At 41.5% G+C, this 24,812-nt stretch overlaps 1 protein-coding gene across 3 annotated transcripts in view; it reads left to right on the forward strand.

The window, feature by feature from the left end:
• The window catches only part of LOC147034610 (cAMP-dependent protein kinase type I-alpha regulatory subunit-like), a 230,587-nt gene extending 207,071 nt beyond the window's left edge, over positions 1–23,516 (forward strand). For all 3 annotated transcript variants that reach the window (XM_085886182.1, XM_085886192.1, XM_085886175.1), the window contains 3 exons: positions 236–357; positions 18,572–18,653; positions 21,651–23,516. In XM_085886182.1, coding sequence (XP_085742308.1) covers positions 236–357; positions 18,572–18,653; positions 21,651–21,823 — 377 coding nt within the window. In that variant the 3' untranslated portion in view covers positions 21,824–23,516. The remainder of the gene's footprint in view (positions 1–235; positions 358–18,571; positions 18,654–21,650) is intronic.
• The last annotated feature ends 1,296 nt before the right edge of the window (positions 23,517–24,812 follow it).

Genomic DNA, 24,812 nt, shown 5'->3' on the forward strand with positions numbered 1-24,812 from the left:
CAACATGTGTTCATTCATTGCAGTGGAGTAGCATATGCAAATGGAATTATTTTTATTTCTTGTAAGCAGATTCTCTTTGTTGTCACCAGAAATTAGTTGGACAGTTTACATTTTATTTGCTTTATGCTTATACCTTAATCCCCCAAAAGTTTGATTTTTTTTTTTTTTTGGTGATTAGAGCTTAGATTTTACAAGTTTATAACCACAATGCTTTACACCTTGCTTTGTTATGCAGAATCTCTGGAGCACTGGGAGCGATTGACGGTAGCTGATGCTTTGGAACCAGCACAGTTTGATGATGGTGAGAAAATTGTGGTGCAAGGAGAGCCAGGAGATGATTTTTTCATCATTACAGAGGTAACATTTTGTCAGCGCCTGTTTAGTTGTTTTTTCTTCTTCTTTTATGTGTACTTTGAGAGTTGAAAACATTTTTAAAACTTTGAATTACATGAAAAGAGTAGCAACCATCATCATTCCAAATCTTCTTCTTTAAAGCTACAATTATTCCCATGTTCTTGTGGGGTTGGTTGGGGGAAGCTTGGCCCGAGTCATTCATGAATCGGCTGGCCAGTCTTGACATTTGACTTTGTAGTTATGGCAGAATTTGGAATTTGGCCATTGTGCTGGCAATAGCTTCCTTGCTCTTCGTGAAGGACATCGTGGGATCTTTAACTTCCACCAACTAATATCGGCAGATGGGACGCCAGGTTTAACATCCATCTGAGGGATGGCCAACACACTGATGAATCGCCGTGCTTGTGAAACACTGGGATGACAATTTATAGCTGGGTCGGGATTCGACCGAGGCTATACAGCTTGGAGCTGAGTGTGCGTACCTCCAGGCCATCCTGCCAGCCCATCATCATTCAAAATGACCTCCTCTACTAAGGGAAGTGAATAAGAATTAACCACAATGACTGGACTAGCACCACATTTCACCAGACCTGTTGGGACAGCGAGCTTATTCCACCGTGAAGGTCATTAATGATCCAGCTGGGGTTTTTTTTTTTTAACCAACAATCGAATGGTGAACAGTCAATTCTCCTAAGATTAGTTTGACTTCCTGAAGATTTGTATCCTTAACACTGCCGTCTTCAGCAAGATGTTCACCTATAATCTCTGGGATCTGAGTACGTGCCATCACCAATAGACCACTACTGTACCCATAGTTGTGTTTATACAAAAATAAATTTATTCTGCTGCTGTGGTGTACTTTTTTAAAAGTCAGCATCATGCTGTGCTATTATGAATGAACTCCAGCATGTACATTCACAAGTATTTTGGCGACGCACTTGGGGCTTCGACTTCAGGTAATCTGAGGATAGCTATTAAAGTTTAACCCCTTTAAATTTTAACGTGCCATATACTGGTCTTGAAGTTTGGAAATGTATCACAGCTGAACAGTCTTTTGCTATATGGCAGTGGATTAATCATTAATTATTCAGGGAGGGTTATTCCAGAATATAAATGCTCATCATTGTGATTTCGACGAAACCATTGTTGTATGTTCACAGAAATATAATGACCATGTGGATTTATCTTCTTTACTTAGTAATGATTAAATAATAATTGCAGTTGTATTGAAAATAGACAAGTAAGGCATTTGAAAGAAAATTCGATTTGTGTGACTTGACCATTGTGCAATGCACGCGAGGCCGTCGATGTTCAAAGTGGGACCGACTCCAAGGAGTGGATGAGACAGATCATTCGGGTGGTCATAAAGTTGACCACATGCATTTATCTTCTCTACCTAGTAACAAATAATAACTACAATTATATTGACAATGGACAGGTAAGACATTTCAAAGAAAATTGTATTTGTGTTATTTGACCATTGTGTAATGAACACCTGCTGGCCATTGTTGTTAAAAGTGGGACACACTCCAAGGAGTGGATGAGACAGATCCCTCGGTAGTGATAAAGTTCCTGTTAGGGAAATTAATACATGTGATGAAGTCCATCAAGGGACAGTTCGCATTTAATTGCCAGATAAGACATTTGACCTGGTATACACTGTTGCAAAAACAAAACAAGTAAACACGAATAGCAAGCTACCCTTGTAATTTGCAATGACAAAAGCTGTTTGTGGGTTCAGCCTGGCCTGGCTCAGGGCCTTTGCACCTGCAAGCCTCTTGGCTTTGCAGCTGCTCTGGGCACTGTCCGCGACTGCATGCTCTCTTTCCAGGGAAACCGAGCTCCGGAAGCAAAAGCTCAGTGTTCGAGAACCCAAGCCATCTCTTGTTCTTGGAAAGGTTTTGCTTTCCATCCAGTCATCTTGCATTTGCAAAATGAGTGTGGCTGTTAAGAAAAGTTTTCGTTGTGGTTAAGATTGCTAAACTTGATACAGGACAGCCTTCACAGGTCACAGGGTTAGATTCTTGAGATCTCTTTGTTATGCTATTGTTGGGGGTACAAACTGAACCCTTCCTCCACAACTACGAGTATCATTTGTTCACTTGTTTTCTCCTGTGAATTGATCTTCTTCAATTCTGATTATTTATTATTCTCACTGTTGACATTGCTATTTTAGCTTCCCTTTGAAGGACAGGACTTTGACTTGTCTGTGACTTGCACAATGAGATCAGAAAACATCATGTATAACACAAAAACTAGCATGTGAAATTCTGATTAAGGTCCCTCCCAGTGGCAATTGTGGCCTGTGGTTGAGTATCGAGACCTGTGTTGGATGGCAATGAAGTCGACACCTACACGGAGCCTTGATGTTACCAAGAGAAGAGCACAGCTACAGAAAGTAATTTGGAACTGCTTGACTTATGTTTTGGCAGATTCTATCGACAAGACCTTTTGTACCGTCTCGATCTGTATTCATGTGCCACTGAATGCAGCCATCTATGTGTTCTTATTTGCTCAGGGCGTCCACCGTCCTTGTAACTGCCGGAGGTCGGGAAATACTTTAAATTTTCTTCTGCAATCTGCACTGACTACTTCTCAAATAGCCTTTATTGTCTTGCTACGATTGAATGTTTTTTTTTTAATTTTATTTTACATATTTCAATGAAGACTTTAGGTGCAATACTTTTTAGATTCTGTGCTGGTATTTTTAAAAATAAGTTTCGCACGCGTTTTCCAAACTGACAACTTCTAAACGGCATCAAATAGTATGGTCTGCTTTACTGACCCATGAGAACGACAAATAAGTTAAATTTTGCTTTCACAAACTGAAGTTTGGTTGTACAAGTGTTTACTTTTTTGCTAAGATAACAGCACTATAGGAATGCTGGCAGTATCCAAAAGGGATTACTGCTTATAACCTCATGCTGAGGCTAACATTGAGATATTCAGAAAAGCCTGGCATGTCCTGGAAATTATTTCCCTGTGGTCAAGAGTTTGAGTGCACAGCCACACCTCTCCGCATTGGCTGCCTTGTGTTTACCCTTTGAAGATGGACGTCAGTTTGCAGACATTTCTCTTCGCCTCTGTGGACTGCACCGCTTCAGTGTGGCATTTGTCCCAAAGCCTTTTAGCTGAGATATTTTAGCTGGATTTCTCATTGCCCTGTCGTGGATACGGGCTGTGTCCCGATGGAGGTTGAAGCTGCTTTCCTTCCCACAAGCCATCACCACTGATGCGGTTCTCATGGAATGCCAGGCTCGTGAAGGGCAAGTGCAGACTTAGTTCTGATTATCGACACGTGCGTTTCGGACGCAATTGACTCCTGGCAGGAATCTGCACATCCCTGCAGTATTTCACTCTTTCTGCCCAAATCAAACTTCACTAATTGCGTAATCGTAGTCTGGAAAATGCCTTGGATTCATCAGCCACAGACATTCTCTGTTATTTCTACACAGGTCAAACCTCAAGGCTGCTGCCTGTTCCTCCCACTTCAACTCTCCAGCAACCTCGCTCTCCAACCTCCTGCCCCAGTGTATATTGGAATCTCCTTTTGTTATGACATCATTGTTAAAATTGTGTCTCAGCTGTTTGGTTTCAGTAAAGGTGTAATAACCCTGTGATGGTACGCATCCAACAAGAACCCTTTTTTTTTCCTGGCAACTTCTCTAGTTGCGAGCGAGTAAGCCCTCCTTCCAAAGGAACCTCTCGTTTTGCATGAGAAAGCAGTTCTGAACACTAAACAATTTTGGTTTCTGCGAATAAATTATGATGCAAGTAGTATTAAAATTGCATTGAAAAAAAAAATCAAGCAAGGGCCATTTGTTTTATCCACACCTATGCAGTAATTGTTCCAACACTGGGCATAATCATATAATCAAGGATATTTACAGTTTTTTAAAAGCCTGATGCATACATTGTGTTTGGGTGCAAAAGGCAGACATAATACAAGTTTCAATATACCAATGAGGTGGCAGGATAGCCTTGTGGTATGCACATTTGCCTCTAAGCTGTCTGGTCTGGGTTTGAATGTCGGCCAAGCTATAAAACGTCATCCTGGTGTTTCACAGGCAGGGTGATTCATCAGTGTGTGTGCCATCCCCGTCCCCCCCCCCCCCCCGATGAACGTTAAACTGGGCATCCTGTCTGTCAGCTTGAGTTGGTGGATGTTAAAGATCCAACAGTGTCCTTCATGAAGAGCAGGCGAGTTCTTGCCGGCACCCTGAACAAATCCCAAACTCCTGCTCTCACCTCCAGGGGGCTTTGCATCAGTGGCACAGTCGTGCACCCAGCAATGTGTTGCATCCAAATAAATAGTAAGAATACCCAATATTGCAAAATATGGAGTTTCAATTGTACACAATGTTGAACATATAAACCACCTCCTTCATTTTATTTTCTGACTTATATTTATTGCCTTGTGAAATACGAATATACTTCTGAACAGTGACATTCCTCTATGTTAAAGCAGGAGGCATATATTGCCAAAACATGGTAGAGAGGACAGGTTATGGAAGATTTCCTTAATGTAAACAATTGTAGTTTCTTGCAAGGGATACTATTAGATGTCAAGTATTGCACAAACTGATCACATGAAGACGCTGAAGGTTGTACTATATAAAATTTGTTGGAATGTTACCCGACTTTGATCATGTTTCGGTATTTTTTACCAAAGCCTTAGACATCAACATGTGATTAGAAAGATTTATGCAAGAAAGGAGTATGGATTCATTAAGCAGAGATAAAGGGGAATGGAATATTTAATCTGGAGTGTTTAAGTAGATGGAGGAAATGGTTGCAGCCATGATTAAGGGGCAGCTTTACTTATCAGCCATTCCATTAGTGACTCGTGTGACATTTGCAGAAATAATGAGCTGTCATTTCTTTAATCCCCATAGGTGAGCAATTTTATTTCTGCAGGCTTGTAGAACGTTGGGCCCTTTGGGTGTGGGCCAAAAAGAAATCCGAATGAATCATTCTTCATTGAATGACAGCACTTTGAAGTCCGTGACTCGTGTGACCGCTAGAAACAGAATTTCTCTACACTGCTTAACGTTTTTGTCATTTCGTATAAAACTATCTGATGGACTGGAGTGATATTCAGGGAGGTAATAGCCTGATATATGGCCGAATTTGAGGAACGGTTATTCCGCAGCAATTTCTCACCATCCCTTCACACAAGCAATCTAAATATGTGACTCGTGTGACAGAGAAATGTGACTCCTATGACAGGGTTGAAGGTTTTTTTTTAATATTTGTTATGTATGTTATTTAAAGTGGCCAAACTATTTGAAAATTCAGTGAAAACAGTATAAACTCTCTTATAATGCACAATAACTTGATGATAGGGACTAAAATGCCAGTATTTGACCCTGATTATCCATTTCCAAGGGTATCGTCGAAATCCTGGACGTCGATCCACCAAAATAGAATTGCTTCACCAGCTTTGATGAATCTGAAATGCGTGTTTATTTGTAATAACCTGTCAACAAATTACTCACATCCTGTAACACTGGCAAACAATAGATTAATTATCAAAAAATAATGAAGCGAACACACTCTGAAAAAGATAAAGCTCAACAACGAATTCTCAAAACAGACTGGATTACAAATCACCCTCATCACGGTTGGGGAATGGCAGCGATGGTTCAGAACTTCGGACGAACAGCCTGACTGTGCCGGAAAACTTGAAATTTGGCCTCGATGTCGTCAAGCTCATTCACAGTGAATGGATCATGCCCATCGAGTTGCACTGGACCGGCAAAGATCCATACTGGGAGGACACACTCTATGTCCTCAGAGCGGGGCCAGGTAAATGTACCCGTGAGTGCATCGCGTTTAAGAAATTTGATTCTGTAATGGCCAACTGCAATTGCTTCACAGGTGCATGGGTTCAGCATCCTTCCTATGTAATACTTGGGCGGAGCTTCGTAGTACACACAATAGTACGCACCTTCGACCATGCTCGGCTCAGTGGGGGTATTGCATCCTACCATTGTTTCCATCGGACGAGAGAGAACTTCGGAAGTGTAGACTCTCGTCTCGATTCCTCCATCTTTATTTTGTATGCAATGGTAGGATGCAATACCTTTGATGGGGCGAGCATGATCGAAGACAGAAGTGAGGCCTAATTCGGCTTCTCGAACTTTGATCGTTTCAGTGGTGATGAGACCAACACCAATGGCAGAGTCCTGGACGGCCTTGTAGAAGTCGTTGGCGTCATTGATGATCGCGCGCCGGGACTTGATTTTGTTGGTGGCGATTCTTTTCAATGTCCCGCCAATACAGTCTACTGGACCCTTGCCATGGCTTGTGTTGCTAAAGTTCCAGGTGACCTCCAGGCCATGCTTGGCGGAAAGTAACGGAAGGGTGCTGACAATGAATCGGTTTTTAAACTGGCTGGCTGGGCCATCTGTCCAGATTCTTAGATGCTGACAACAAGCCATCAAGCTGGCCCTCAGATTTTTATCGAGAAACACAACCACGGCTGTCTTATCATGTTGGAGATAGTCACTTACGATGACTCGAGATGTGACATCCTCACGAAACCAGAGTACCGAAGTGAACAGCGTCACCTGGGCCTGGTTCCAGTGAGCAGATTGGGCCTCATCTTGCCCAATACACGATAAATTATCGGCAAAGTCCATTTGCAGGACCGCAGTTGTTGATGTCGAATCATGAGCTTCAATTTTGTCCTCTTCATAGCTTTTCACCTGCATATGCTTGATGAAGCAATGTTTGAACAATTTCGAAGCCATTTCAGAGACATAGCCATGCAACTGTTCAACACTACCAGATTCTTCAATTTTCTGGAGGCGGACGTTTGTATCCTGCCATTTGAGCCATTTAACGGCTGTGTTCTTCAGGTCCTCATTGTCGTCGGGCAACGGGTATTTGTACTGGAAGCCGCAATTCACATGGTCGCAGGTGCTGAACCAGCATTTGGGGTCAGTTGGTGAAATTAGGCAGGTACCAGGGAAGTTTTTCGAATATGGTGGTATCGAAGGAAAGACTGTGCAGAGCGTCGACTGCCTGAATAAAATTCTCATGATAAACGCATCCACACACGTTCATCGGGATTTGAGAATTCAACAGCCCATGTGGTGGTCGTGATTCCGAAAACTGGCTCAACCCAATGCGGACATCAGTGTTCTCCTCCAGGAAGAAAGCATGCGCCTCCTTGATATTCATCACCATGTGCCGCTTCCGGCGTTTTTCTTTGGTAGTTGCCGTTCGCACAGTCACTACGTCCCTTTTCCCCGGTGCCATTCTGCTGATATCATCACGGAAATAGAGCGTCTGAACGCGGTTGATCATTCCTTCAGCAAGACGTGTCATACGTGTCTTCTTCTTGGGCCATTTCATTTTGATACCAAATTCCTTTGCTAGTCTTTTAACCACATCCACCTTTTTTCTTGGACTTTTGGGAAGAATTCCTTTCACTATGTTGGTCGCTCGTTGGAGTTGCTGACGTGAACTGTATGCCTTATGATTGAGTGTCCCAACTGGTGACTTGTAAGGCCTTTCGAGCTCTGGACCTCCTCTGTCATTCTCGGTCTTTTGCCTGTTTACTCTCCAACGCAACAGGATCGGTTTTCAGCTTCTGCTTCTCTGCTTTACGATATCTTTGTTCGTACTCGCGATTTTTATCTTTGTATTCCTCGAATAACTCGGGGTTGTTTCGCAGTCAGCTCTGCCGATTACGTTGTCTTAACGTTGAGCCCTTGATGCCAACCGTGGAGTCATTGCCACCGGGCTTGGAGCGCTTGGCACCAGTCCTACCAAGAAAACAGTGAATTAATAGAAAACATCATTCATGGCCAAAAACACGACTAAACGAATGAAAAAAAAAAATTTCAACCAAGGCATTGATCACAAGCCACGGTTTAATCGTAAATAGTCGAAGTTGATTGCGTGATTCGCGTGACGTGACTCGTGTGACATGAAATGACCTGGTGCTCGTATCAATAATAGGAGATCTACATATGAAAGTTCTCACTGGTTCAAATCCAACATATCCATAGATATACCAAAATAAAGGAATGCCAATAAATCCTACTGAAACTCTGAATAATAAACTATTTCACTCACCTGTGTGACTCACGTGACATATGTTTTGTGGGTGTTTTCCAAATCGAAATCCCCAAAAAACCAGACGCGCTTATGGCACAACCGTGATAGACTAACACTGCTGATGAAATGGCTGCCTTATGAGCCGTGGGGCCAGAGACTATGTTGGATGATGCAATAGGCGATGGAAAAATCACTCTATTAAAAACGCCACCTTTTTACCCCACAATGAACTGAAAAAACTCCAACTTCCACGAGCTGTAAAAACGCTGCCAGTGAACCGATCCTTTTGAGATTTCAAATTTATGACCACCGGATATTCCTCTTTGAAATAATTAAACGCCGGTGGCGATTTGTGGTATTCCAACTTTTCACCGAAATGATGACAGTTACATGGAATGGCTCTTATGGCTTTTTAAGACAGAAGAAAAGGGTTGCTAGATAGTAGTTGGAAGGTAGGAGAGGAAAGACACGAGACAAAGCAAGAACTTGTACAACAGGTATGGACGAGGAACATGAATCACTCAGCACCCACCTCCTGGGTTGGTAATGCATAAATAAAGACTTAGCCCATATGTGATGCAAAAGTGAGCATTTTGTTTCAGGCAGTGTGGTTGTGAAGGCTTTTCTGCCACATTCTCACATTAAATTTGGACCATCACCCCAAGCTTGCTCTTCTCCATAACATTTCTGAGGAAGTGTGATCTCAGATAGGTTGTTGTCCTCTTGCATCACGTGCAAGTTATTACATCATGGAGTAAAGGCTTCTTATTGAAGGGATTGGCAAATCAACTGTCCTATCTGTTTGCACTTGGTATACGAAGAAAAACAAAGATGGACAAATGAAAGAACCAAAATAAATATGGTTCTACCTCCGTAGGGGGAAAAAATGAACCTTAAGACAAAATGTTCCTTCAATGTTTTAGTTTTGTTTTGCATTCAAAGATACTTTGTCCTTTTAACCTCCACCACCGAACTTGAAGGAGGTTGTGTTTTCACCTCTTTCTGTTTGTTTGTGTGCAGGATATCTCAAAAAGTTGCGGACGGATCCACATTAAATTTTGTGGACAGGTTCAGTGTGTGACAAGGACGAACCGATGAGATTTTGGTGAAGATCCGGATCCAGATCCGACTACTGGAATTTTTTTAAGTGATTCTTCACCATTGAGAGATCGGCATAAAAATGATATATTATCATGATATCTCAAAAAGTTGTGGACGGATTGGGATGAAACTTGGTGGACTCTTTGGGCGTGTGACAAGGAAGAATTGATTCAAATTTGGTGAAGATCCAAATCCGGATCTGGATCTCAAATTTTAAAAAGTGATTCTTCACCATTGAGAGATAGGGAAAAACTGATATATAGCACGATATCTCAAAAAGTTGTGCACAAATTCGGATGAAACTTGGTGGACATGTTGGGTGTGTGACCACGACAAAATGATTCGATTTTCATGAAGATCTGGATCCGACTACTCGAATTTTTAAAGTGATTCTTCACCATTGAGAGGTCGGGCCAAAAACGATATAGAACTGTGTAGCATGATATTTCAAAAATGTATTGGGCCCGATATGTTCTCGTGGATCTGGCATTATGTGGCGGAGGTATGCGCTCCACCGAGTGTCCTTCTAGTTGTCTCTGCTTTATTTTTATTCTTTATGTATGTCTGGTGTTGGCTTAATAGTTTGGGTTGTGGGCTTGGGATCCTAGGACCCTGAATTAAAATCTCACTCAGCTGTTGAATTAATACCAGGTGGGGTTGATTATGCCTGTCATCCTTGTGAGGTCGGCAAAATGAGTGCCAGCTTGCTGGTATCCTGTGTCGCAGTGGTGACCCATCCAGGATTGTGCCCAATAGCCAAGGAGACTGCTCAGGCAGCACCAACGCTCTGCACAGAGTATGGTCCCGATGGATGGATGGATGGATGGAAAGTGGCACATTATACTTGAATAAGTATCATTTGGGTTGTATGAACACGACTTGTTTTGTTCCAAAACCAGAATATGATCAGATTGTTTTGGTACTCCTTTTGGTGCTTTTGTAAACTTTTCATTGTTAGTCTCAGCACTGCAGTCTTAATTGGCAACATTAGTGTAGACTTGCTTCAGTGCCTCTGACTGTTTAAGGCCCACATCTCGGTTTTCCTTCTTCCTGAATGGACAAAGTGTTTCGTATGTTTCAGTGTCTGTGCTTTAAAAAAAAAAAATCCAGTTTCAGACCTCTGAAGATGATAGTAAGGTCAAAACAAGAATAAGAAAAATAAATGAAAATAAGACCGATGATCGGGATTTGTGTCAATGATACGCCACCACCCTGCCTCCTTCCCTCCTTTTCCTCCACACATGTATAAGAACTAGATGGCCCATTGCAGAGAATGCCTGCAAACCTACTCCTCTATCATTTCACTGATTTCCCCTCTCCACTTCCCCTTGTACCCATTCATATACTCCCCGTATGGTGCTCCATTCATATACTAGAATATGTGAAATGCATATGCAGCTTATCAGTGCTGGGCTGGCAGGAAAACCTCGAGGTATTCACACTCGCCTGAAAGCCCTCCAGCCTGGGTTAGACTCTTGGCCCAGCTATAAACTGTCATCTTGGAGTTTCCCAAGCAGGGCAAGGCATCAATGTGTGTGCCATCCCTCAGATGGATGTTAAACAGAGCATCACATCTGCCAGCATTAGTTGGTGGAAGTTAAAGGCCCCACAGTGTCCTTTGTGAAGAATAGGCGAGCTTTCGCCAGCAACCTTAACAAATTCCAAATTCCTGGACACTCGGTTGAGTATGCTGCATCAAAGTGGCAACCCATCCAGGATTGTAACCCGAGCCAAGAACTTGTTTCAGCAGCACTGACACTTTGTATCGAGTATGTTGCATGAGTACAAGTACAAGCGCCAGTGATCATGTAAAACGGAAATAAAGTAATAAAGGAGAAACAAACTTGATAATGGAGAGGTGAGGAACAAAATGAATTGTGATAGAAATGCAAACAAGACTGCAATATGTTATAGAAAACATAGTTAGGAGTTAGATACAAGGTGATGATAAACTGCCACCTCGAGGTAATAAATGGCCTCAGATGAATTTTGAAGGAAGATAAGGTTTCGGGAAAAGAGTTATCCCATTGGTAGTCAATGACAATGGCAAGAATAAGCAACATTTTATTGACTTGGAAGTAAAGGAAAAATAATTGATTATGAAAGCATAAAATAAAGAATACATGACAACTGCATCTCTACCTGAGCCGTATTGAAGCTGGGAGGAACATAAGGGTTCAACAGGTGACAAGAGGATTTGAGCAGAGCATTAGTAAAGAAAAACAATGAACAATAAGGTAATTTTTGACATTATCATAATGGCCAAGGCTAAAGTGGCATGGATCTGCTGAAAGAGAGCTCAGGGAGATAGGTCAGAAATGAGAAAGAGATCAAATGTTTGTTCAGCGTGCCCCTGTTGTCGTCCCCCCCTACCCCCCCCCCCATACACACACACACACACACACACACACACACACACACACACACACACACACACACACACGAAAGGGTTGAAGAAATACCAACTTCTTTCAGACTTAAGGATAGTAACAGTGTTTGAATCATGCTGAACACTCCATTATTCTTTCAAAGTGTGTCCCTTCGTTTTTGTGGTCATGCTTAATCAAGCCCATATTTAGTGTTCCAACACATTCCACAGACATTGCGATCGGACATGAATAATATGTATCTGGACTCATTGCTCCACAGACGTGTTTTTTTTTAAACATTGCGGGGTTCCAGGATATCCTTTTGTTGCACCATGACTTGCAATGTATGCAGTAAAAACATTGAAAAGCTATGCAGCTGTTCTTCCGTGGTATCCTCCAGCATGCATGGCTTGATTAACTTCACTGATGATTGCCTGACATCCTAATGACTTGGCAAACTTTTTTTTTTTTCCTCATGTATCAAAGCCTGAAATCCCAATGATTTATGAAACCTTTTTTTGTTTTTTCGTTACATACCAAGGCCTTAAATCCCGATGATTTACCCCAACATTTTTTTGTCGCGTATCAAGGCCTGACATCCCAATGACTTCCCAAACCTTTTTTATTGTGTATCAAGGCTTGACATCCCATTGACTAACCAAACTTTTTATTGTGTATCAAGGCTTGACATCCCAATGACTTCCCAAACCTTTTTTTATTGTGTATCAAGGCTTGACATCCCAATGACTTCCCAAACCTTTTTTATTGTGTATCAATGCTTGACATCCCATTGACTTACCCAACATTTTTTGTCGCATATCAAGGCCTGACATCCCAATGACTTCCCAAACCTTTTTTATTGTGTATCAAGGCTTGACATCCCATTGACTGACCAAACCTTTTTTTAAAGGTGTATTGAGGCCTGACATCCCAATGACTTCCCAAACCTTTTTTATTGTGTATCAAGGCTTGACATCCCATTGACTAACCAAACTTTTTTGTTTATTAAATCACTTAGAGGCCTGACATCCCAATGACTTCCCAAACCTTTTTTATTGTGTATCAAGGCTTGACATCCCATTGACTAACCAAACTTTTTTGTTTTTTAAATCACTTAGAGGCCTGACATCCCATTGACTGACCAAACCTTTTTTTAAAGGTGTATCAAGGCCTGACATCCCATTGACTGACCAAACCTTTTTTTAAAGGTGTATCAAGGCCTGAATCACAATGACTTCCCAAACCGTTTTTTATTGTGTATCAAGGCTTGACATCCCATTGACTGACCAAACCTTTTTTTAAAGGTGTATCAAGGCCTGACATCCCATTGACTGACCAAACCTTTTTTTAAAGGTGTATCAAGGCCTGAATCACAATGACTTCCCAAACCGTTTTTTATTGTGTATCAAGGCTTGACATCCCATTGACTGACCAAACCTTTTTTTAAAGGTGTATCAAGGCCTGAATCACAATGACTTCCCAAACCGTTTTTTATTGTGTATCAAGGCTTGACATCCCATTGACTGACCAAACCTTTTTTTAAAGGTGTATCAAGGCCTGAATCACAATGACTTCCCAAACCGTTTTTTATTGTGTATCAAGGCTTGACATCCCATTGACTGACCAAACCTTTTTTTAAAGGTGTATCAAGGCCTGACATCCCATTGACTGACCAAACCTTTTTTTAAAGGTGTATCAAGGCCTGAATCACAATGACTTCCCAAACCGTTTTTTATTGTGTATCAAGGCTTGACATCCCATTGACTGACCAAACCTTTTTTTAAAGGTGTATCAAGGCCTGAATCACAATGACTTCCCAAACCGTTTTTTATTGTGTATCAAGGCTTGACATCCCATTGACTGACCAAACCTTTTTTTAAAGGTGTATTGAGGCCTGACATCACAATGACTTTCCAAACCTTAAAAAAATTTTTTTATCACGTATTGAGGTTTAATGCAATGAAACAGTCATGTCTATCTAGATTTTGTGCTGCTTATAGTGATCCACTAGATGACATTCCCCACGGTTGATTAGGAAATTGCCAGGATAGTTGAAACCATTGTAATGGGATGTGCTCACGCTGAAAGTGAATAACCATTCCTTATAATTGGAACTCCATTAACTCCCTCCTCAGGGACATCATCCTCTTAAACTGAGCAATGGGAGTTCTCTGATTATTTTCACTTTGCTGATTGATTATATTCACAGATATCCAAATATAGTGCACATGTGGACAATTTGCACAATTGGAAAAGAGTGTCCCATGACTTTTTGTAAGATATTGGATATTCTGTAACAAAGGAATATGATAAACAAATTGTAGTATAAGCAACAAAAGTTTTTTTTTTTTATTCTTTTTTAAATAGTCATGACCAGCAAATTTTTTGTTCATTGCATATACTAAGTGCTTGAATTTACCTATTCCTTTTCTGCATGATTGATTTATCCTCGGGTGTTATTGTCATATTATTGGGTGGCCTCTATCCAGTGCTTGTCTCCTATGTGGAATAATGGATAATAAATGCTCATGTTGCATTCCCTTTTTGTCTTGTAAATTATTAAAATGCAAATTTTCTTGTACATTTGTACCCTCTTATCTCCATTGTCCTCCCTGTGATTAATATGTCCTTGATAGTATGTATGAAGCTCCTCCATCGCAGAAGGTTATTTGATTGTTGAGAGGTTCTTTGCCGTGAATAATTCAGGTTATGAAGCTGCTTCATTACCGTATGATGTCCCATTAGATGGGGTTGGTGACTCATATAGTGTGCATGATTGGCACAACTTTCTACAAAGTGTTTCTTTCACAGGCTTGGTGGCTGGCCAGGTCTGAAGTTTGAATGGTTACTTTTTGTATACAAAATTGAGGGTCATGGAAGAGTGAGCTGTTAGAGGTGACAGAGGCAAGGTGATGGAATCTTTCATTGCATTTGATATAAAATCCTTCCTTTTCTCCAACGGCCTCATCGCAAGTCATCAATTGGGATTCAGATTATGTCACTCTACTTTGGACGTGCTGCTTTTACTCTCCCAACAATGGATGGAGGCCCTCAATATCAGACATGAGATCAGGGCAGTCTCTTTAGACATAGCTCGCACTTTTTATCGTCTGGCATTCAAGGCCAACTCCACATTTTCCTTACTGATGTCCTCCACTCGTAGCCAACACGTGGCTCTCAACAGAATCCTTTATCACCTCTCCCTGTCATGGCTGGAGGACCCCAAGGCAGTGTTCTGAGGCCAATCCTATTCGTGATCTTCATAAATGATCTCTCTGACTCTGGAAAATCCTCTTTATGCAGTATATCTGCTTATGACTCCACCCTCTGCTGTGACATCCTTCATCCTTCAGATATGCAGGCAGCAGCCTCTTCACTCTCTTCAGTCCATGACAAAATCACAATATTGTCAAACACTTAAAATGTGTTTGTCAGTCCTGACAAATCCAAGACATATATACATCTCTCTCACCCCTCCCCCCCTCCTCTCTCTCTCTCTCTCTCTCTCTCTCTCTCTCTCTCTCTCTCTCTCTCTCTCTCTCTCTCTCTCTCTCTCTCTCTCTCTCTCTCTCTCACACACTCTCTCTCTCACACTCTCTCACTCTCACACTCTCTCTCTCATCCCTCCCCCTCCTCTCCCTCTCTCACTCACACACTCTCTCTCTCACCCCTCCCCCCTCCTCTCTCTCTCTCACTCTCTCTCTCTCTCACCCCTCCCCTCTCTCTCTCACTCTCTCTCTCTCTCACCCCTCCCCCTCTCTCTCACACTCTCTCTCTCACCCCTTCCCCCCTCCTCTCTCTTTCTCTCTCTCTCTCTCTCTCTCTCTCTCTCTCTCTCTCTCTCACACTCTCTCTCTCTCTCTCACTCTCTGCTTCCACTCATTGGTTCCTATCTTTCCCCAGCTGTGGAAACAACTTTCACATTTTCTTCTATCTCATTCTTCCCAACATCTCTTCCCATCGCAGATCATCCCCCATCCAAAACCGTTATCTATTCTCCACCAGTTACCCAACTCCCCCCCCCCCCCCCCCCGCTTCCAAATTTCCAGTTTTTCTTAAGAGTGTACTTATGTATCCATCTTGTTGAACCTATGCATCCTCCCTTTCCTCTCATTCTTTCCCTTATTCATCCATCTTCTTCTATTCCTTTTGTTTTGTTGCTTCTTAATCCATTCTGTGTTCTCGCTCTTCCACAAGCTTTAACTTTGTCACCAAAAAAATGATTCCACAAGCAGGACTAAAGAGGAACAAAACAGTGCATATGTGATTTCACTTCTTTATTTATTTTAAATCATCCTGACACACTAATTTTAAACATTGAACACAAACTCATTGCATTACATTCCAATTTTAGAGGTACTTGTCAATATAGAGCTGGTTGATTCAAAGTTATGGTTGGTTCAAAGTTTCATGTGTAGTTTGGGGGCATACCTTGAATACAAATGTTGCTTCATTTACCTTGTGATAAATTGTTACTTTTTAATTTTCTAATGTTTACTTTCTCGTAGTTTAAATTATTGGGAACGACTTGACTGTATTCTTGCATGTTCAAATCCTCTTGCTTCCATGCTGTGGAGGTTTGCTGACAATGACCTATAACGTTGATCTCAATTCTCTTTAAATGGCCAGCGTCTGCCACAACTTAACGTCGTCATCATTTTGGGCTTCTGGTTGCAAGTGTTTTGGCTATTTATGAAATGTTTGCTTAAATTAGAGCAGGAATTTATAACTTGGACAGGGTGAGCCCAAACACTGACCTACCCTTTTCATAAGGTGCCGTGAGATCTTTAATTTTTACAAAAAAAATGCCAGCAGATGGAAGGCCAGCTTGCATCTCCCCAACTGTGCAGCGTACTCTGTGGTTGTTAACCTGCGGTGACATAGTTGCAGTTGAAATTCACTGACTATCCACAATCTCATTGAACCATAAAATAATATCATTAGAAAACAATAAGAGGCAAATTTTAATGTATCCAGTCTTGAGTGATGCAAATACATTGTATGACTGGAACTTTACGAGTCATTGCTGGAACTTTATGAAAGGTCCATCATGACCTTTATTGGTAAAATTTTGATTGTGCAATATTAATGTGGTCACAAAGCGGTGGTGTCCTTATCTCAGTCGATGGAGAAATCACCAACATCATCATTATGATCATCATGATGGTTGCCCACCATAACCAAAGAGAGCCATGTGATTTGTCAAGACATGTGAATGCAAACAACCTGGGAATTTCAATTTATTGATCGTATAGGAGCTGCTGCCCAGACACCAACCCGACTCTGAGATAACAAGCAGTGTTACCTGATGTCAAGATCGTACCTGATGTCAACTCTGATATCGCAAAGAAGATGAGACCACTTTCTACCTTAAGTTTTAGGCATGAATATGTAATTTGTTGAGGGTGGCAGCGATAACTACCCTGTGCTTCAGAAAAGATACCGTGGGATCTTTAACATCTACGAACAACCAGTGCTGGCAGACGGGTCCCCTGGCTTAACATCTTTATGATAGACGGCACACATCAATGCATCGCCCTACATGTGAAACACCAGGGTAACTGTTTTTAGCTGTGTTGATATTCAAATTCAGGTGAGACAGCTTAATGGTGAGTGCACATACCAATGAGCTATAGTGTGAGTCATGGATACAATATAGGAGATGCAAGAAACATTCCAATAATTGCGAATGGAATTTTTTAGTGTCTACAGCCCAGGATTAGGCATTTTACATACAAGTACAAACCATTGATATGAATAAAATAGCCAATTTTTTGAGGGGAAAGAGTTCAGACTTCGAGAGATCTATAAAAAAACAGGCCAAGTTGATGAAACATTCAAGATGACAGAACTGATCCTGTGCTTCATCCTTATGTTTCAGAGCCATTCAAAACATATGAAAGAGATTCTCACAACAGTCCAAGATATGCCAATGTTTTATTTTTTAACATATCATTAGAGTAAGATGTATGACATACATTTATTTTATACTTACACATTTGCCTCATTCTACTTCTTTTTTTATTTGGCCATGTCTTGAAATTTTGTTTGTCATTAGTGAAATGTTTTGGATTCCCAATTAAAATATGATTGAACTATTAAATATGAACCCCATCTGAGTTGGAGTTTGCCGTTGGTGATAAATCAAATGACAGCTTTTATAGAAATATATATATATTTTTTAATGATGTGCTTTAACTGACTGAATCACTTTTAATATGCTTATTAAGCTTGTAATCTTCGCTGGGTCAAATTCCACCATAATCCTTCATTTTACCATCAATTTGCCCGTGCAGCTTAATAATGTTTGTGCACACAAGTACCAGCCATACAGATGCGGTTACTTAAATACATTAGGAATAATGCTTTGCCAACTTTAAGTAGCACTTGTAATCTAGCCAAAAGCTCAAACCTTTTTTTGCCAGAATAAACCTGGCCTTCATTCAGCCATAAAACGGATTAAGGAGCAAAAGCACACATTGATTCTGTAACCAACATCTTGATATTCGCATGGGTATTGTTGAAAATTTTCTGACGATTTTCATTAACAGGTAATTCTCATATGGCCTTCGGTAGACAAATTAAATGCTACGGTGGTTTCTGTGGTTGTGTATTGTGTCGTCGGTTCTGTATGCAAAAAGCTTGAATGCGCAAGCTGGGTCTCGTGTGCATTGCAGGGCACAGCTGCGGTCCTGCAAAGACGTTCGGAGAAGGAGGAGTTTGTGGAGGTCGGACGCCTTGGACCCTCAGACTACTTTGGTAGGTATTAGGCCGATCAATTTGCGTCACAATAACCTCAGTTTGTATGTTTGGCACTTACTCAGTTTAACTGAGTGCTTTTTTTTATTTTTCTTGTGTTGTTCGTCTTCATCTATTAGGCTATTGTTGAAACTATTTTTTTATGAACACATTTTGTATTGTTTTTCTTCTTTAAAATACAGCACTTCATATACATATTTATATACATATATACATATACATATGCCTGGTGTTGGCATGATGATTCGGGTGGTGGGCTTGGGATCCTCGGATCCTGAGTTCAAATCCTACTCAGCTGTTTAATCAATACAAGGTGGGGTTGACTCTGCCTCTCATCTTTCCAAGGTCAGCAAAATGAGCACCAGCTTTCTGGGATCCTGTGTCAGAGTGGTGACCCGTCCACAATTGTACGCAATAGCCAAAGAGACTGCTTACGCAGCACCAATGCTCTGTCAAGAGTCTGGTCCCAATGAATGGGATGTATGTGGGTAAATATATATATATATATATATATATATATATATATATATATATATATATATATATATATATATATATATATATATATATATATATATATATATATATACACACACACACATATAATGTGAAAGTGAGGTGGGAACTTTGGGGGTTGCTCGAGAAAAGAACATTTCCAGAAGTATTGTGGTTTAAGAGTTGCTCATTGCTGATGAATGAGTGAGGCCCTCGTGCATTGTCCTCACTGGTATGTCGAATTTCCGTGGCTGCTCAGCTGGGCTGGCAATGGCAAACAATCAAGTGTAGACCTTGCCTTGAAACTGGTTAGGCAGCACCAACACTCTGTGCACAAAAAGTAAGTTGGAAAAGATGGTGGTGAGGGTTTGATTTATGCATGGCATTGTCCAAGATATGAGAGGTGTTTGTGATTCGGATTAAAAATAAAAATCTTGCTTTTTTGTAATATGCAGATACGTCATTCGATATTTTATCTCTTTTGAAAATAACTTTTATTTGAATAGCTTTTATTCTCTTCCTTTTTTTCCCCCATTGTTCTTCAACATCAGCCTTGTTTCTCCTTTGATCTTTAGAATGCAGTGCTATGTGCTTGCCCTCTTTTATTGCCTTCCTATGAAATATGGCCTTTAAATTATTGTTGTTTGTTCTCAGGATATGATTGCCACCCAGACAGTAACTCCCATTGAGGGTCTCCTCCAAACTTGGTTGCTATCAATAAGCTCTTCTCTACTTTCCTATTCACAGCCAATCTCTCCCAAGACGGCATTCTTGGCTCAGTTCTATCTTTGTCTATATAAACATTTCTCTTTCCTTGGAAAACTCTGCACTAATTTGCAAACAATTGCACTCTCTACCGAATCGTTTTTCACTCCTGTAACAGAAAGCTGTTGCATCCTTGCAGCGTCGCAATATGCGTCTCTTTGCATCTTACTTCGCAACCCCTCGACAAGATTTCCCAAGGCCCAGGGCAGCATTTGCATTTCCCGTCAGAGCAACAAGGCACAAGGCTGTCTGCAGTCGAACTGGAAATAAATTGAGATTTCAATCTAGCTTTCACCCCTCTTGGTTATTCCTATTCCTGAATCCTAAAATTATTTTGCTACGAAGCATCTCGGGGCACTCAGTGACAAACCTTCACTGACCAACACACTTCTCATCTGCCTCCTAATTCCAAGCTGACTGCTCACTAAATAAAGGTCATTTGTTCTCTTTCCTTCCCTCAAATGCAGATTCTTCTCTCTTTTTTTTTTTCTTTTCTTTTTCTGCTTTTCTAATTATCACCCCTCATACCTTTTTGCAATATTTTCCTTCGGTTTACAGTCTTGCTTATATTGAAATGGTCTCACATCAACTTACCCATTATCACACCATTTTTAGTATATAAAATTATTTCTTATGGTATCATTTGGTTATTTTTTTCCCCCAATCTTTTCTTCTGAATGCAAAAAGTGAAAAACCTGTGTTTTCTCAAGCTCTGCTTGTCAAGAATGCATGCATGCTGTGTCTCCAAGAGATATAATTAAAACTGACGAACTCTAAGTAACAGGAACATTTACTTTTCTTGTTTGGAAAGTCTTCTTGGATTCCCACATATTTGCTTGCGTATTTTTGTGTCAGCAATGCTAATAGCCATGGCATGATAATTCCCCTCGTTTTATATAGGTTGTGATTCTGAAACAGATTCAGTTGCGATAAACTTAACGGTAAGAAAATGACTGCTTGTGCAAAGGCAGAAACAGAGGTGTAAAGTGAACACCATTAACAAGGAGAATGGACAGACTTAAAATATGAACAAACAACTCGGCTCGGGCCACCCTCCCTGCCAGTCTGAAACAAGGATTAGACATTTCTCATCGCCTGTTGTGCAGCTGTAGCAAGCCGGGGCTGGCTGGCCACAGCTATGGGAAATTTGTCTCAGCTTCAAACAGAAACTGCACTCAAGAGATTTTTAAAAAGGCAAGTCGATCCTTACAAGAACACAGACCTGTGGTTTAAATGGTCTTTGTACTCCTATGTGAATGATGATGTATCAATGCCCAAGAGCATTGAACAACGGCATGCATAAATCAATCGGAATTGGAAAATGAAAGCTTTAAATGCTGCAAATAATTGAGTTTAACATTCTCGTTGAACGACCCATTAATTTACCTTTAACAAGAATGGTGTGGGCTAAGTTAACAATAATTTGAGTTACTAACAGCACAGGTGCAGTAAGAGATAGCAGCACTTCCTTGCCAGTACTCTACAAACACTTCGAGTGGAGTCACCAGTTACAGACATGGCACAAGGAGACACGTTCTTGGAGCCTCTAACAGCACCTGTGCTGGCAAGACACCACCATTATTCATAGCCGCGTCACGGCGCATTCACCTCTGGTTTCAGATTACACCTTTAACTATTGACTCTGTACCTCAATGCTTCCCTCCCCTCTGCACCCCCCCCCCCCCAATCCTTCCCCACAACCAAAACCAAAATCCATTCCTCTATGTCCCCAACCAGGTGAGATAGCCTTGCTTCTGGACAGACCACGAGCTGCCACCGTGGTTGCCCGTGGACCTTTGAAATGTGTGCGCCTCGACCGGCCTCGCTTTGAACGTGTCCTCGGCCCTTGCTCTGACATCCTCAAACGCAACATTCAACGCTACCATAGTTTTGTCTCGCTCTCTGTCTGAAAGAAGCATTGCCACACTCTTCTGAAAACCCCTCCTCTACCCACAAGCTTTGCTTTTCCTCCTGTACCCCATCCACCAACACTTAAAAACATCCTGTCATTGCAATCTTCAGGAATAGCGGGTTGAGACATTTCAAGAGGTTTTTTTTTTTTTTGGTGTTTGTGCATTTATTCATTTTCTTTAGATTGGGGTGCAGTGTGGTGCAGTTGCTTCTTGTCGGTCAGGTTCGAAGGAGACTGTGTGTCACGCTCGGAAGAAAAGAAAAACCGTTCATCGCTGTGGATTTCCGTTGCTTGGCAATTTGCTTCATATCAGTGCCAAGCATGTGTACGAGGAATCAGATTCCCACATTTATATTGTGGGAAGAGATAAAACGCAATGGGAGAGGGTTTGGGATGGGGGGAGGAGGTTGTGGAGAGGGGCAGTGCCGGATATACATTGTAGATGTTGGAGATTATAGTGAAAGATGGAGGGTGTTTTGTAGAACCACCCCAGGCATGGTTCCTCTCTTTTAATGTGTGTAAGGTTCTCCTTCCTCCAAAGAAATAGTGCAGCAGGTTCTGATGGGAATAAATGTAAGTGAACTTCCCCTCACCTTTGCCCTGGTGTGGTGAGCAGCGGGAATCCCTGCCACTCGGACGTGCGCAATCTCGCACAACAAGCCTATATTTTCCGATTTGGCCCAGCCAGAAAGTCACAACGCCGGGGGCAATGGCCATAGCTGCCATGTCACAACACATCGCACCATCCTTATGCCATTCCTTCGCCTCACAAATCTCTTCTACTCCTTGCTACATCGCGTTCCATCGCGCACAGGAAATGTGACCCTGGGGTCCCTAGGGCATTGTGCGATCAACCCCTCAGGGTACTGTGTCGCAGCACCTGACACTCCCTTAGGCTTTACTGCTCGGAATCAGTTTTACCTCCTCCCAGGAACAGATCACAACTTTGCAAAAACATTTTTCACTACACTCCCTTACACTACACAGGAATGCAGTGCACGAACTGTAGCATAAAACAAGTATTTATATTATGTTATAGGTTTCAAAATGATGTATTTGCATCATCTGATGATGCCCTGCAAATTGCCATGCGGTATCTGGTTTTTAAAGCTTTGACATTATCACCGCCCTGACTGCACAAAAGAAGATGCTGGCACTGTGCAACTTGGTCTCACTTGCTGGATGCAGTTCCTGAGCCACTGCTATATTTTGTGAAACCCATTCCAGACATTCTATGGCATCATGCAACAAGACACGTACTTGTGAAATATTTTCATGTGCCCTCTATGTCTGACAAATGTGTCACGGTGTTATGTTTTTGCCTGTGTTATGTCAATTATAAGTACAATACTTGTGTAGTTTAACTACTGTGAACATGTGTTAAACACTTGCTACATTGCATGCTGCTTTACAATAGTATTTTCAACTTTTTGACCGCTTCACACTGAGTTTGGGGTGTGCTGTGGTTGGTTTTGATGATGATCTCTTGTGGTTTCGTGGTAACGTGGTTTATTTTGCTTGCTGTCTCATACAAGTCTGCTTGAGGTTTCATGCTGAAGTACATGACAGTTACTGCACACGGTCCCAAAGGAGCCTCGTACTCTGGGTGTTGTATGCGATCTTTGTTCCCATGTAACAGCTCTTGTACTTTGGATGATAATTTCAAGTGGCAATAAAGAGATTGCTCTTTATGGAGGCTGCATCATCAAAAGGAATAATTCGTTTTCATGACAACAGACAACACAAGGGTGTGAAGCGCATTTTTGTTTTATATTGCCCACAAGTCAGAGATACAAAACATTTGCCATTATAATTTATACGATGACTGTCAGTGCATTGCTGAGATGAACTTGGCAGTTGTAGAAGCTCAGTGGTATATTCCAACACATTTCATAAATTATATTTTTCAATTTTTTTTTGTTTGTTTTTTTCCTCTCCATTTTCAGGAAACATCTTCAACACCCAAAACTGCCTGCTTGGTTGTGTATGCCACCACTTATGAGCAAGTTCTAATTTATAAGTCTCAAGATTCCCTGTTTAAACTGAACTCCATCCACCCCCCCCCCTTTTTAATGCTAGAATTCCTCCACCCCCCTCCTTTTAATGCGAGAAATTCCTCCACCCCCTCCTTTTAATGTGAAAATTCCTCCACCCCACCCCCCTCCTTTTAATGCGAGAAATTCCTCCAACCCCCTCCTTTTAATGTGAAAATTCCTCCACCACCCCTCCTTTTAATGTGAAAATTCCTCCACCACCCCCTCCTTTTAATGTGAAAATTCCTCCACCACCCCCTCCTTTTAATGCTAGAAATTCCTCCACCCCTCCTTTTAATGCTAGAAATTCCTCCACCCCTCCTTTTAATGCTAGAAATTCCTCCACCACCCCCTCCTTTTAATGCTAGAAATTCCTCCACCCCTCCTTTTAATGCTAGAAATTCCTCCACCACCCCCTCCTTTTAACCCTCTAGAGCCCCAGGGGTTATTTTTTTGTTCACCCAGAACATTTCATAGGCTCTAGAGGGTTAATGTTAGAAATTCCTCCACCCTCCTTTTAATGTGAGAAATTCCTCCACCCCCTCCTTTTAATGTGAGAAATTCCTCCACCCCCTCCTTTTAATGCAAGAAATTCCTCCACCCCCTCATTTTAATGCTAGAAGTTCCTCCACCCCTTCTTTTAATGCAAGAAATTCCTCCACCACCCCTCCTTTTAATGCTAGAAATTCCTCCACCCCTCCTTTTAATGCAAGAAATTCCTCCACCCCTCCTTTTAATGCAAGAAATTCCTCCACCCCTCTTTTTAATGCGAGAAATTCCTCCACCCCCCTCATTTTAATGCTAGAAATTCCTCCACCCCTCCTTTTAATGCTAGAACTTCCTCCACCCCCTCCTTTTAATGCAAGAAGTTCCTCCACCCCTCCTTTTAATGCTAGAAATTCCTCCACCCCTCCTTTTAATGCAAGAAATTCCTCCACCCCCTCCTTTTAATGC

This window comes from Eptatretus burgeri, chromosome 1 (genome assembly GCF_056783735.1).
Source record: "Eptatretus burgeri isolate ZD-2024b chromosome 1, Ebu_testis_v1, whole genome shotgun sequence".
Lineage (NCBI taxonomy): Eukaryota > Metazoa > Chordata > Myxini > Myxiniformes > Myxinidae > Eptatretus > Eptatretus burgeri.